Here is a 14,911-nt window from a genome sequence, read left to right on the forward strand (position 1 = left end):
GGGACTGAGGGGGTTGACCCACAAATGCTCATGAGCTCAAGCAAAGTGGCCACAGGCTCTCTCCCTCCAGAGCCAGCAAGCTCTGTGGGGCCAGCACCTTGCTGTCTCATGTGGATCCAACCAAGGCCCCCTTCCCATCTCTCCAGCCTCATGGGACTCCCCCTGCACATCCATGGCAGCTACGCTGCTCATGAGTTCACCTGGCACCTTCCCCACCCATCTACCCTGTGGTGGTGAGACCTCAATTATTGCTCCCTGTGGAAAGGCTGGAGCTGTTGGCAGCAGGTTGATGGCTCAGGGATGTGTGGAGGGATGAACACAAGGGTTGCCTGAAAAACCAAGACCTCTGCTGCACCCCAGCTGCAACTCCATGGGAGAGAAGCTGGAGCTGCTCCCTCTCCGGAGCCCACTGGGAATGGGGCTGAGGCTCAAGCATTGGTTGCTGCACACATGCTGAGAGGTCCCAGGGATCCTGGAGGAAGGGTTATGGCCACCAACCCCCAGATATTTATACAGCTGTGGCTTCATGCTGTTTCCTTTCTGCTGGGTGGCCCTGAACATCCACAAAATATTTGGTGTGTGAGGCAAAGGGTCCGTGCAGCCATGCCTTGTGCTGCTGCCTTGGAAGGGGAATAAGGAAAGTAGCTGGCCTGGCCTCTGATGGCTGAAGTTGCTGAGAAAGGACTTCTCCCCAGGCTCTCGCAGTTTTTCCATCCTGATGAAAGCTTTTGGGAAGTAAGAGGCCAAATGACTATTTTGGAGCTGCTCGCTCCAAAGAGGCCATTCTGTTGTGCCAATCAACTTTCAGAGTGAGTTTCAGGAGGGAAAAACTGTCCTACGAAAAATGTGTCTGGAAAAATGGGACATTTCAACTACTTTCAAAGGTGTTTCTAATGAGGAGAGATGTGGAGGAGTGGAACAGCTCCAGTTCAAGCGAGCCATCATTTTCTGGTGAAAGTGGTTTGCTTGGGAGGTTCCTGTCTGGAATGAGCTGCAGTAAGTCCCTTGGAACTTTTCTCCCTGGCTGTTTCCTCCCTGCCGTGGTGCTTGCAGGCAGCCCATCAAACAGTCCTGCCATCCCCTGAGCTCCGTTGGGACAGTTCCACTGTCCACAATGCTTCCTGGGGAGTTGTGAGATGCAGCCACATCCCAAAATACCAGGCTGTGACCTGTGTGGTTCCCAAGGGCAGTTTTTAATCCTAGATGGCATCTCAGCTGCCTGCTGAAGCTTGAGGGTACTTGGGAGTGAAGATCTGAGGGGTGACCTCATTAATATTTATAAATATGTAAAGGGTGAGTGTCAGGAGGATGGAGCCAGGCTCTTCTGGGTGACAACCAGGCATAGGAAAAGGGGCAATGGGTACAAACTGGAACACAGGAGGTTCCACTTAAATATGAGAAGAAACTTGTTGGGGGTGAGGGTGGCAGAGCCTGGCCCAGGCTGCCCAGGGAGGTTGTGGAGTCTCCTTCTGTGCAGACATTCCAACCCGCCTGGACACCTTCCTGTGTAACCTCATCTGGGTGTTCCTGCTCCATGGGGGGATTGCACTGGATGAGCTTTCCAGGTCCCTTCCAACCCCTGACATTCTATGATTCTATGATCTGAACCCATGCTGCACTGTCAAAGGCATCTTCATCTCCCAGTAGATTTGAAGAGACCTGAAATCTGGGGATAGAGACATTTTTGGGTGCTACTCTGAGCACCCATCTCCTAGATGCAGAGAGCCCAGTGGTGGGACAGACCATGGGGCAAAGGTGCGACAGCTGGTGTGGATGGTCTGAATGGGCCTTTAGCTGGGCACCCTGTGCCAGTTGCTTGTGCAGGGAATGTGGTCCTGCAGGGTGAATTTGAGGAACAGGGTTGTGCAGGCTTGGGTACTTCCTGGGGCAGGGACTTGGGACCTGAGCAAAAGAAAAACCCGCTGATCCAGGCTGCAAAAAATCGCCGCTGCTCCCCAGATACACAGAGGACAGCCGAGTGGTTTCCAGCCAGGAATGACAAATAGGGCAATTGCTCCATCTTGCGACCCAAACTGCAAATGCAGCAAAACTGTCGGAAATGATAATGGGAATTAAGGTTGAGGCTTCTCCTAGCTCGGCCTCTGCATCCCCAAGTGCATCAGAGAGCTCCATGTCCCATTGCTCAGGCAATGAGCTGGTGAAGAGGCGTGATCCAGCAGCAAACTGTATTTTTGTTGGTTCAGTGTTAACTAGATCTGGTTCCTGATCTGTCTCAGTGTATCATAGAAACCACTGAAAAATCTGTGCAGGACAGGACCTCTGCAAGCCTGAGGACCACCCTCTTGCTTTCCCTTATTTGACTGGAGCTTTTTGGCCACGGACCCTTTGCAGTGCGTGTTTGGGAGTCTGGCTCCATCCTATCTGTGATGCCCTATTAGGCAGCTGAAGGCAGCTGTTAGATTCCCCGTCTGGACTTTTCTCTGGGGTGAGAAAACCTGTTTCCTGAGCATCTCCTTGTGTACCATCTACTTCAACCCACCAACTTTCTCGATGGCTCTTCAAACACCAGTAGCCCCAGGAGAAGGAGAAAGGGTGGGATAGATGAACAATTGTAGTTTTTAGGAGCAGTTTGGGCTTGGGTTGAGACAAAGTGGTGTGTGGCCCGTGGGTGAGGGTAATAGCCAAGGTGTGCCCTGTGCCAGCTGGTGAGCTGGCAAGACTGACACAGCCGGTGAGTAGCGACATGATGAGAGACAGTGCAGAGGAATTAGAGAGGTGCAGACCTTGCAAAAGGACAGGATTAGGAGGAAATGCATTGCCACTGGTAATTGGTGAAAATGGTAAAAATGGTAATGGTAGTGGTGAAGGTAATAGTGATAAACTGGGACAGTGGAACAGGAGGAACCGGCCTACCTTGGTCCAACTCCAAGGGCCTGAAGCTCAACATGTTGCTGTTAGAAGTGAGATGACTGATTCCTGGCAAGGGATGAGGTGGGATCTTTCATGGGTACAGAAACCTTTCATGGGTACAGAAACCTGTATGCCTCCCAGGATGTTCCTCCCACAGGGCTGGTCTTGTTCAGCAGGGCTGACTTTGGGGGTGGTTAAGCTCCAGAGAAGGTCAGGAAGCAGCATCCCAGGCAGGGTGAAGCTTCTTGCAGCTTCTCTGCTTTTCTCTCCACCTCCACAATGTTAATGGAGAAGGGGCCGATGTGCTCACCCACTGCTGCTCTGCTCAGCACCGGGACCTCAGGCTGCTCGGAGTGATGCGTGGGACAGGGATGTGCAGGCAGCAGAGGCAGCTCAGGTTGCAGGAGTGTTGGAGGCACTGGCAGGGACATGGACCAAGGTCTGGTGGCATGATTAGCCTTCCTGGCTCTGCCTGGCCAGCCTGTTGTAGTGTAAGGTGCTGTTTGTGGTAGGGTTGCATGGAAATGTGCAATGAATGTGCAGGGCAAAGGTTTGAAGCTGATTTTAAAGCTGAGAGCTGACCCCATCTCAACAAGCTAAAGCTCTTGGATGCAGATGTGGTGCCTCCTTTGGACACACCTTCCCCTTGTCCTGGACTGTTAATTTGCAGTTGGGGTTTAGCAGTGTTGGAGATCATATTTGTGCTGCTCAGCAGTAACACACCTCTGCTCTCTCTAGCACCCATGTTTCAGATTCCTCTGATTTCATGGCATGGTTTTGGCAGTTCCTGTGATGTTTGGGCTGGTAACGGCATTCTGGATCAAATCCAGCCTTGCCTTGGCTAGCTCCAACTAAATTCATGCCGCCAGGTTGCACTTGGCTCCCCTCAGGCTTGTGACCCACCAGCCTGGTTCTGCATCCCGCACAGGCAGCATGAATCTCTCACTCTGTCTGTACCAGATGTTTTGGGATGATTGTCACTGTCCCTCGAGGGTGCAGAAGCCATGGCACCACAGCTGGGAATGCAGTAAATAAGACGCTGGAAGGACTCTTGCTCCCATATCCCAAAAAACCCTCCCCACCTGCAGACTTACGGATTTCTGTCCTTCCCCTCCCAGAGGCTGACCAGCCTTTCCTTGTCTCAGAAAGGCGCAATACAACAGTTTCTGCTCAAAATCCACCTCTGCAGGGATGCTGTCCATGCACGCCTGAGCACAAAGCCTCTCTTGCAAGAAGGTGCTGGAACACAGCCACCCCCATAAATTCGGGATGCCCCAGCATGAGCAGCAACACCTCCCTTTAAGACTTCACTACCTCCTTCCTCCTGCCAGTGAGAAATGACGATGAGGAAGAGGCAATTATTGGACACCAACTGCATCTGTCCATCTCCAGTTCAGGCCTGGGAATGATCTTGACTGACAATGAGCCACCTCCGCTTTGCTTTGGGGCCGCCCATTAATGAGAAAGCAGAAGGAAAAAAAAGAAGTCTGAGAGAAGCCCAAGATCTCTGTGGGAGAACCAGCAGCAGTATGTTGTGCTATAGATCATGCCGTTCCCTCTCCGAACATAAAAACAAAAATTAAAACCATTTACGAGAAAAGTCACTTCAAGGTAATTTATAGCCCTTGGCTCCAGAGCAGCTGGGCAGAGGAGTTCAGGGCTGTGGCACGGGGGATGCTGCTCTCTCCACATTTTCTCCTGCCTGTAGTATTTCACTTTGGGAAAGGCGCTGCTGTTCGTATCAGCCCCCAAATTCCCATGACTCCCGCTATTCGGAGGAAACCTTCCTGCTGTAAAGCTTCACAAGAGTAATTTAAAAGTAATTTGAATCTGCATGGTTGCAGCTCGATGCAAGGACTCCGCTTGCTCTGACAGCAGGGAAAAGCTTGAATTAAATCTGTTCCAAATTCCTCTGAATGGTTTCAGGTTGCTGGGATGCATCTCTCGGTGATCCATCAAGAGCGAGAGGCTGTTCCTGGTTTATTGGTGAGTCTCCAATCTGAGAGTGGGGATATCTCTAACAAAAAAGCAGATATTAAGGAAAACATCTTTAATCTGCCCCTCTCCGAAAGTCCAGGACTGTTGTGCTGCCACCCAGGGGGTCTTCTGAAAAACCTGAATCTGTTTTTGACGTTGTTTGGATAATTTGCAGAGCACAAGGGTGGGGAAGAGGCACTGAATATCATCAGGACGTTTTGCTGAGGCATAGGATAGTATTTTTCTTAGTTTCATGCATAAAGCACTGGTCTGAGCCTTGGAACATCTGGCTTCAGCCCTATGCCCATCCCAAAGTTCCTACATGGGGCCACCTGTCCCTGAGCCCTGAGTGCCACTGCTGTGACACGTGAGGAGTCAGGAGACCTTTGCTGGGGCTGCTCCTTGCCCCAGAACAGTCGTTATATTAGAAGGGGGTGGTCAGTAGGTCAGAGAGGTTCTGCTGCCCCTCTGCTCTGCCCTGGGGAGACCACACCTGGAATATTGTGTCCAGTTGTGGCCCCTCAGTTCCAGCAGGACAGGGAACTGCTGGAGAGAGTCCAGCGCGGCCACCAAGATGCTGCAGGGAGTGGAGCATCTCCCGTGTGAGGAAAGGCTGAGGGAGCTGGGGCTCTGGAGCTGGACAAGAGGAGACTGAGGGGGGACTCATTCCTGGGGATCAATATGGAAAGGGGGAGTGTCAGGAGGATGGAGCCAGGCTCTTCTGGGTGACAACCAGTGACAGGACAAGGGGCAATGGGTGCAAACTGGAACACAGGAGGTTCCACTTAAGTATGAGAAGAAACTTGTTGGGGGTGAGGGTGGCAGCACCTGGCCCAGGCTGCCCAGGGAGGTTGTGGAGTCTCCTTCTGTGCAGACATTCCAACCCGCCTGGACACCTTCCTGTGTAACCTCATCTGGGTGTTCCTGCTCCATGGGGGGATTGCACTGGATGAGCTTTCCAGGTCCTTTCCAACCCCTGACATTCTGTGATTCTGTGATTCTGTGATAACTCTTCCTCCTCCCTGCAGGTCATTTTGGGGGCTGGGAAGCACTGTTGGCTATGGAATTAGTACAGACAGCCCACAGAGGAGCAAACCAGAAAGCTCAAAAGCAGACATTGGCAATTCAGAACTGTCCATGGATTATTATTATTATTATTATTATTATTTACATATATATATAATTTTTAAATAAAAGTGCAAATAATGTGTTTTCTTCTAGGACATATAACTGCCTGCTGGACCGAGTGCCGAAGCCGTCACCCCCAGCAGTGATGGGCATCCCGTGGGAGAGGCAGCAAAGCAGAAAACCCCGAGATGTCACGGTGCAGAGCAAGGTGGCATGCCTCATGCATCACAGTCCAGGATGTCACCGGTCTCATTGAGATAAATGAGGAGGTGGCCCCAGGAGAACTTTGAAGTCACTTCCATTTAGCAGCTTTCAAGAGCCAGCCTGAGACAGGTCAGCAGGAGACAAATCGCTCCATGGTGGTGGCGCCTCAGCTCATCCTGGAAGAGTGGGCCTGTCCCAGCCCATAACCTGGCTGTGCAGGCAGGGAAGGGGCTTGGGGTGTCCTTAAGAGCAGACACATGAGCCCAGCATCCCTGTGGTGCTGTGCTGGAGGGGCAGCGTCTGTGCCTGGGGACAGTGCCATGGGTGACAAGAATGAGGATGGAGATGTGTCATGAACAGGAGATGACACATGTGTGAGCTGTGATGTGGTGACATAGCAGAGCATCTTCGGATGCTCTGGGCACGACAGATAGAAGACAGCTCAGCTCCAGGAAGACCCTCTCATTGTGACCTCTGGACACTTCATGGAGCTCTCAGGCTTCAAGGTATGGAATGTGTCTAAACTTCTAATGCAGCAGCAGCATAAAAATCAAGACCAGGGAAAGATGATGGGCAGGGTGAAAGGACCAGGTATGCAATGCTCCAAATGGATGATACATCAATTTTTTTCTCAGCAAAATGGGTATGCAGGGAGGGAGAGGACATGTCAAGGCATAAAGGGAATGCAACAAAGAAGAGTGGGGCTTTTAATTTAAAATGAAATGCCCAGGGAAACCTCTTGACAGAGAAATGTGTCAGGCCATGGTAGATTACCCAGGAAAGCACTGGAGATCCCATGGGAGACACTCAAAAGCAGATGAGAGAAAAATGTTCTTGTCATGGTGAGGAATCCAGCAGGGCTGGGAGCAGGGGTGGGTGGGGGAGCTTGGCCCCTTCCAGCCTCAGTCACCATTGGTTGTCTCCAGTTGGGAGTGGAGTTTTCTATTTGAGCAGTTTCATCACTATTTTAGGTTGTGAAAGACAAATCTCTTTCATCTTTGGACTGAGTCAGAGATTCTCCGCTTCACAGAGAAACTCATGAACTTAGGAGCTGCCAGTTCCCCATGGAGGTGATTTCTTGAACATGAAGGAAAGTCCAGCCTGGTGAAGGATCCCCAGGGAAAGGAAGATGTCGCTTCTGCAGACTCTGGGGAATGGATCCATCCAGATCCTGCCAACATGTGGACCTGGCCTGTGTTTAAGACCTGCATTTCTATGTGCCTCCTTTGATTCGACTAATTGGCCAGCGAGCTGCAGGGAGACCCAAGTGCCGTGTGAAAAGGCTGAGATGAAATAAGAGCGCAGAATAAATCATGAGCCAATTTCCAGCATTTTCTTGGCTGAAATGGAATGGCTAATCATTTTGATGGCAGAATTAACATAATTACTCCACCCACTGGCCCAGGCCAGGCTGAGCAGTGAGAAAAACAGGCTGCTGTTTCAAAGGGAGTTGTTTATGGAAGTGATTGAGTGAGTCGTGGGACTCGGATCTGGGAAGAGACTGGCTCTGTCATGAGGAGTCACGACTGCAGTGCTGGACCTGAGCGTTCCATTTGCTCTGTGCAGCTGTTGCATCTTAGACAGAGCCACATAAGCAGCATTTCCCCTTCAATATTTCCACCTCTCATGTACAAGATTCAGCGGGTGATGGCTGAAACTGGAAGGAATTTGAAAAGCAGAAGAAAAATAGAAGAAAATCGACAATGCTGTGTTACATGGTTAGTGTAACAGACCTTTGCTTACATCCTGAACAGCCAAAGAAATTGAACCCAGAAAACTTTCTTGAAGGACTCAATCTTCTAAGCTAGTTTGCACCTACATCTCCTGTTTTCAGTAATGTTTAACTTGATTTTACTGCAAGCAGGTGCTATCTTTGTTTTCCTCTCTTTTCTGGTGTCATGCTCCTATTTTTCCATATTTTTATGCAAGACCATCATGGACCCCATAAAGACAATATAGCAATTATCATTACTTTTGGCAAATACGACATTTGTAGGACTTAGACTTACCTGAATTGGGAAGGTTTCTATTGCACGAGACTTCTGTTTTTAATTAGGCCACATCTTCAGGTCAGCAGCTAAAAGCTGACCACAACAAGTCTCACATGCCTTCTCACCCAGGTGTTTTGGATTGGACGCTTTATAATGAAATCTTAATCTGTATCTTGTGTCTTTCCTGATCTCCCATTTGAGCATCTCCTGCAGGCAGCTGAACTGGGTAAGAACTTTCCAGAGCTGCAAACTCCTTTAGCTCAGGCAGTAGAAAACCATGTCAACAAATGCAGGGTCTCCTGGTTTCATCTCCCTTCCCAACAAGAGATGTCAGGACATTTTTCATGATGGTTTCACACCCTTCTGCTGTTTGTTTCCTTGTTACAGTAAGACTATTGCAGACAGCTTGGTTTCTTGAGTCTATAGCCTTGGTGCTGAAATATAGTCTTAGGGCTGAAAATGTCCCTAGACCCTTGGGAGTATTTGGGGGTTTCTAGGACAACTCCCCAGGTGCTGGGAATTGATCCAGTTAAGCCATGAGTTCCTATGCAGCCCTGTGTTTCTCTGATCTTACTGTAATGTTTGAAAGAAATTCTCATATTGTTTGGGGGAAACAAAAAATCTTATCAGCAAAGCAGAAACCTTTTAATGACAATCTGAGTTAATGTAGTAACGGAGCCTCCAGCCACCCGAGCTTCCTATGAGGTTATCGATTGTAGAACAACACTTGTATATTGTGTTAACATCATTCATAAGGAGGACAATCCTTGTTTACTTGTTTTGTTAACATTGGAAGACTCCAGGGCCTTCCCACACACATTCATTTGCATGTTTCTTCCAATGAAAAGTAATAAAATATTAATATCATTAAAGGAAGGGGGGAAAGAAAGAGGCCTTGGACTGCTTCTCTGATTGAATGAGTGGGTGAGCTGCGTGTTCTCCAGCAGAAGAGCAAGGGAGACTGGAGGATAGAGAGTGCACACGAATTTTAACCCAGTCACCTGGCCCTGCTGAGTGTGACAGTGGAAAGACTTGTGCAGCGTCCTGCAGTGTCTAGCCTGCCGTGCCACATGGTTGTGCTCCAGCAGACCTGGATAAACCAGGGTGATGCTCTGCAAAGATTCCCCTTACCTGAGCCCCACGTCAGGACTGTCACTGTCAGAGGCAGAAGGAAACACCTGAAAGTGGGTCTTCAGGGACTTTCTGGTCCTGCTGATTTCTCCTTCTCTCTTATTCTGTTTCTCACCCAGAACGAACGGGTTGGACCCGTTTTGCACTCTGCAGCGAGACACCAGCTGATGCCTGTGTCTGCTGTGCCATATTATCAGAATGAAGGTCCATAGGGCTCCCAGAGGTCATGATTGCTCCATGCCAATGCACAGGGCCCTGGCTGGCCATGCTGGCCACTGTGACGGACCACCTGCTTTTATCTCCTTGGTGAGGAGCAGAAACACCCTGGACTGCAGGAGCTGAAGTCATGGGCTAATCAGGATGTATAGCCAGCCACTGAGGCCATGTATATTTAATGAACCCTGTTAAAGGATTTTTAGAAGTGTTCTCCCCATGGACATGACGATGACTTCTTTGTTTATAATTTTTCCCCCCTTTCCTGTTGCCACTAATCACTAACTCTCTGCTCCTTAATGGCACCTTTGGGGAGCTCTGGGGATGACTTATTTATTTATTTATTTACTTCCTCCAGACTGGAGAAAAGCTCTCCCCGTCTCTGCCACCGCCACGGGTGGTCACAGATCCCAGGGTCCATCTACACAGGAGCCTTCTCCAGGGCAGTGACTCCAGGCTGTGGTGGGCTGACAGAAGTAGGATCTGGATCCACCCCCTCATTGGCTGACAGCTGAGAGAGGCTGAAGCAAAGAGCAGAGTGGAAGAGGAAGGGAGAGCTCCTGCACTGGAAGGTGGGTGCAGAAAAAGAGGCTGGGCACCTGTCCTGGGAAGTAAGTGCTGTGAAGAGCTGCCTGAGAGCCCAGGTGATGGCCCCAAAACACAGGTAGATGTTTAAAGTTTGTATTTTGTGGCTGTAACACAGCACTTTAAATGCTAAGCACTGCTAGTGCAGCAGAGTTGGTCCATCAGCCTCTCCCTGCCTGTGCCTGCCCACTAGCTGGGGTACTCAGTCCAGGGGAAGGGGTGCTCCTTAGACCCACTGTCCCAAGGTTTAGGAGGCTTCCTCTAGGACTCTGGCACCTGCTTCCTCCTGCTCGTGCCTCCCACAACTGACAGCAGTGAAGCTCCATCTCCTCTTGCGGGCAGCAGGCTCCATCTCCAGGAAATGCCCCCCTCTCTGCACATCATGAGGGTCAGACTCTCTGCATCTCTTCCCAGGGCCTTTCTCCTTCTTCAGGACTTTGCAAATGAGAGGAAGGAGCAGCCTGGTGCAGAGGGACCCCAAAGGAGGAACAAGTGACTCGTAATGGTAATGTTAATGCAACACCAGAGCATCCTGTTTCACTCAGCCAACCTCTTGTTGATGTGACCTACTTTGCTAGAGACAGACTCATGCACTTAGTGCTGCGTGAGCGTGTCAGCTCATGTCCTCTTTGACCATGTCCTTCTCTCTTGTGAGGTTCTCTTCAAGCCCATGGATCCACACTCTGTCCCTCACCTTGGTGCGATGCAGCTGGATTACGCTTTGATGCTCTGAGCTTCAGGGTGAGATAAACCCAAGGCTGTGTCACAGGGCACCACTATCCTGAAGCCACTCAGGAAGCTCATAGGAAGCTGCTGTCCACGTCCCAGTGCAGAGATCATTGTAACCTGAAGTAGGGACCCCGTCAGTGCCACTGCTGGGGTACTGGAAGATGTCACTGCTGGCTATTCTAAGGCTTCTTCAAGCTGAAAGTCCCAGGGAGAGTCTTCCTTATCCTGAATCTGAAGGTTTGAGGAAAAGCTGGAATTCAAAGACTTCAAGTGAGGTTTTGTTTTAGCACAGATCAGGCTGGCAAGAAACACCTGGGAGGACTGAGAGTTATGCAGCACTTGGGTAGTGGTGGTTATTCTTGGTTAATTCAGGTGGGGATGTTGTGTCATCTAAGCTCACCTGCAGGCAGCGGAAGGAGGAAGGGAGGCTCTCTAGCTTTTGGAAGTCAGCACTTTCAAGCCATCTCTGAGTATTTCTCTTCCTCTTGCCTCTTGGGCTTGTATTTCTTTGCTACAGCTACCAGAGCTGAGACAGGGATGTATCCTGCACAGGAGGGAGGAGCCAGGGCACACCTCAGTTCTTGGCCCAAAGATGCAGGTGACAGCCCTGATGCCCTTTGTGACCCTAGATGGATACTTGTCTGTGATATTTAGCTTGGTGGCCTTTTTCTGAAGCGTATGGAATTACCTTCTGCCTCTCACAGCCTCAAACATTGCCAGTTGGGCTAGGAAATTGGTTCCAGGAGAAAAATTGCCTTTTTAAAAAAAAAAAAATATTATTTTTTTGTAGATGGAAGGCAGAAAATTCTGTCTGCTTTCAGAGGGAAGTGTTACATCTCTAATTTTGTGAAGAAGGAAAAGAGCCGAGAGCTGAAACTTGCTGATGCAGGTTCCCAGGCTTCTACCACTGACACAGAGCCCCAGTGTCACTCAAAATCTTCCTTCTTGCAGGGTCACACGTGCCAATTTGCTCTGGAAGGCAGGGGGTCTGGACCTCCCTCTGGCCCCCAGCTGACAGCAGTCTCCCTCAGTCTCATGTAATGTAATGCAATTAGAGAAAAGCAGAGCAGGTCCAGCCCCATGCTTTTCCCAGCTGAAGTTGCTTCATGTTGAGGTTGCTCAGGCTGCTGAGTGGCAGAAAACTCTTCTTCCTCTGTGTATTAATTTGCACTTGGTTCTGTTGCTAACTCTTTTTCCAAGCCAACTGATAATGCTTTTAAATTGTCTGGAGGAGTCAGCTGAGCTGATGAAGGGCTCTCCAGAGCCTGAGTCTTTTGCTTCTGTAGTCTTCTCAGCCACCGGTAGGTAGAGCAGCAGAAAACCAAGACGAGGAATTAGTCTGGTGCTTCCCTGTGAATGCTCTGTGAATATGGATGGAAACTGGTTTTCCAGGCCATGCCTTCATCCCTCTAACTGGAAGGGACTCCTCCTTCCCCAGTGCTGCTGTGACAGTTGTCACAAGGCAACCAGGTACTATTCCCAGTTGTCCTACTCCTTCCACACTTCGACAAGGAGTGATGGTCAGCACAGGACAACCTGTTACCATAAACTGAGCCAGATCTTTCAGCATTCCTGAACTCACGCTGACCCTCCACATCTGTCTCTGACTCCAAACTTGTCCCTGGCCAGGGATAGCTACACATAGAAGCCAGGAGATGTTAGTGCAGGGACCTGCCATGCACCCAGCCCTCAAGAACCCCAGGGAGCTCACCCATGATCCTCAGTCCTTGGTTTAGCTTGTGGACCCCTTTCATGCTCTCCCCCAGCCCCTGCTTTGGGCAGCTGAGGTGGTCCCGCTGCCTGGAGGAGATGCATGAGAGTTTCTTGTACTGGGGTCAAGACCAAGGACATGGCGGCAGATGCCCCAACACAGCCTGGGTCTTGTGCATTCAAATCCCATTCTCTATGTGACCTGCCTCACCCAGTCTGATTTCTGTGCACTTGGTGCTTGAGCCATATGCCAATCTACCCCAGGGTGACAAACTATGTCTTGTTCCATGTGTGACCCTGGTGGCACTGAAGCAGAGGACTGTAGAGGATTACCCCATCCTTTTTCTCTGCTCCCAAACAGGCACAGAGCCACTGCATCCTGAAAATAATAAAGGCAAAAATAATAAAGGCAAAAAGGATTTGTGTGTGTGTGTTACCCTCCAGGCTGCATTCCTGACCCAAGGAGGCTGGAGAAATGGCTGCACCTGAGCCCTGACACCCGAGACCCTGCCTGCGTGCGTCTATGTGCACATGCCATGCACAGAAAGTTCTGCAGCAATGCTAATGGCATGGAGCAAAGCCATTAAAGAAGGAAGAGTTGAGGTTACAATATTGTGCTGAAAAGTTTATTGCTGCCTGTAGAGACATCAGGTCTGTGCTTCCAGGATTACTCAGATCTTAATGCCGAGCGCCTGCACATTAGTTTTGCCGGGAAGCCCATTTGGGGTTCTTCCAAAACGGAAAAATTAAAGGGCTTCCCTAATAAATGTGCCCTCCAGAAAAAAAAAAAAAAAAAAGCCTCCAAAACCAGCCCAGGAACCCAAATCGAAGCAACCAACATGGGAAAAAGGCAGCGGTCCGGAGCCTGGGTGGGCAGTGCTGCTGTCTGAGCTGTGGATGGAGCAGTGTTTGTATCTGGGAAGTAACATTTATACCTGCTCCCTTTCTCTGGTAGGGTCTCCTGGGTTCGGCTGCATAGGGATAAATGGCAAATTTGCACAAGTGTTTGGGTGCACAGCAGGTAGATTTGCTTGGGGAATTCTTTCTTCTGACTGTTTTACTGCCAAAAGCAAATTCAGCTCCAAAGAGACTTGCTCATAGCCTTGCTCTCCATCTATTCTCTGCACACAAGGATAAAAAGCCAGGTCCTTCAAGTCCCAGTCTTACATCCAGGTTGTTGGGCCACTCTTTTCCCAGCATTCAATGTACATTTGGGAACACAAATTGTGCCTGAAATAGATGCAGACTGGGTGGTGTGGCAGCAATGATCTGGGGAAGCGGTAGTATTTCAGCCCTATGTCAGGTGGTTCGACTCACTTCTTGCTCCTGTTCTGGCACCTAGCTCCTATCTGAAATCAATGGGAGTAAGACGCCAAGATGCAAGTTAGACTCTGTGTCTCTTTGCAACTAGTGGATATTATAACTCCACACAGGCACTTGCCTGGAAAGCAAGTTGAGTGTGGACCAGAAGTTTTGTGCAGTTCTCAGTAGGTCCTTAAACTGCCTGTGTCAACAGAAAAGCCTCAAGACTTTACCTTGTGTGGGTTAGGAATGGTTTGTCTGCTCTTTCCTTCTCCAGGAGTGATGGGGTGGGGGAGTGCAAGGATGTACATGTATTCCTAGGTGGGGGTTTGGTTTGGTTGGCCATGCCGACGTGTGCTGGGGAGTGGCGCTGTGGTTCAGCTTGCCTGGGGAGTTAAAGGTTTGCCTCATTTGGTGAGCCCTTGGCCAGGCCAGGCTGACCTGGCTGGTCGGTGGAACTTGTTGGGTACTGGTATGTGCTGCCTTTAGCTGCAGAGCTGGGAAGACAGCCATAGCCCAGCTGTGCACTGCACTGCAGCTGTTGCTAGCATTGGTTAAGTAGTGCTGATTTTCAGGCTTAAGAAAGAAGCTTGAGGCTGTTCTTATTTTCCATCAGGTCACGAGATATTCAGAGAATTTTCTTCCATTTCAATATATAATTTTTTCCTCCAAATAAACCTCATTATCCTTGTTTCTGCTTCAATCACTTTTTAGCAAGTCAACACCAAGAAGTGGATTTGCACGTGTTCCATCACCTGCTTTTGCCAACCTACCTTTCCAGTGCTCTGGAGAGCTATCAGAATATTTCTCATGTCTCTCTACTTGAGAAAAAGCGGTCAGTGTCATGCAGACTTGTTGCTTGAGAGTACTTTGGCTGCACATGTGCAACACAGTGTCCCATAGCCTCAGTTAGACGCCTCAGACTCATTGCACTCCTTTGGTTTCCCTTGCAGAATGTGTTTATTTCCCATGGTACTTTCACTCCCTGCTGATATCTCCCATCCTTGCCCTCCTCTCTCACAAGGCAGTGAGCTCCTGGTGGGGATGGCACAGGAGGCTGGGGTCAGGCA

General features: G+C 49.8%; 1 protein-coding gene across 2 annotated transcripts in view; it reads left to right on the top strand.

The window, feature by feature from the left end:
• Nucleotides 1–4,777: 4,777 nt before the first annotated feature.
• The window catches only part of LOC309444297 (brain-specific homeobox/POU domain protein 3), a gene marked incomplete at both ends in the record, with an annotated part of 44,674 nt that continues 34,540 nt past the window's right edge, over nt 4,778–14,911 (top strand). The window contains 3 exons of one of the 2 annotated variants that reach the window (XM_082061994.1): nt 4,778–4,857; nt 6,070–6,686; nt 7,152–7,898. In XM_082061994.1, the coding sequence (XP_081918120.1) occupies nt 7,884–7,898 (15 nt within the window). The remainder of the gene's footprint in view (nt 4,858–6,069; nt 6,687–7,151; nt 7,899–14,911) is intronic. The other variant, XM_082061991.1, reaches the window with a different exon arrangement.

The sequence above is a fragment of the Streptopelia decaocto genome (genome assembly GCF_964273445.1).
Source record: "Streptopelia decaocto genome assembly, chromosome: 10".
Classification (NCBI taxonomy): Eukaryota; Metazoa; Chordata; class Aves; order Columbiformes; family Columbidae; genus Streptopelia; species Streptopelia decaocto.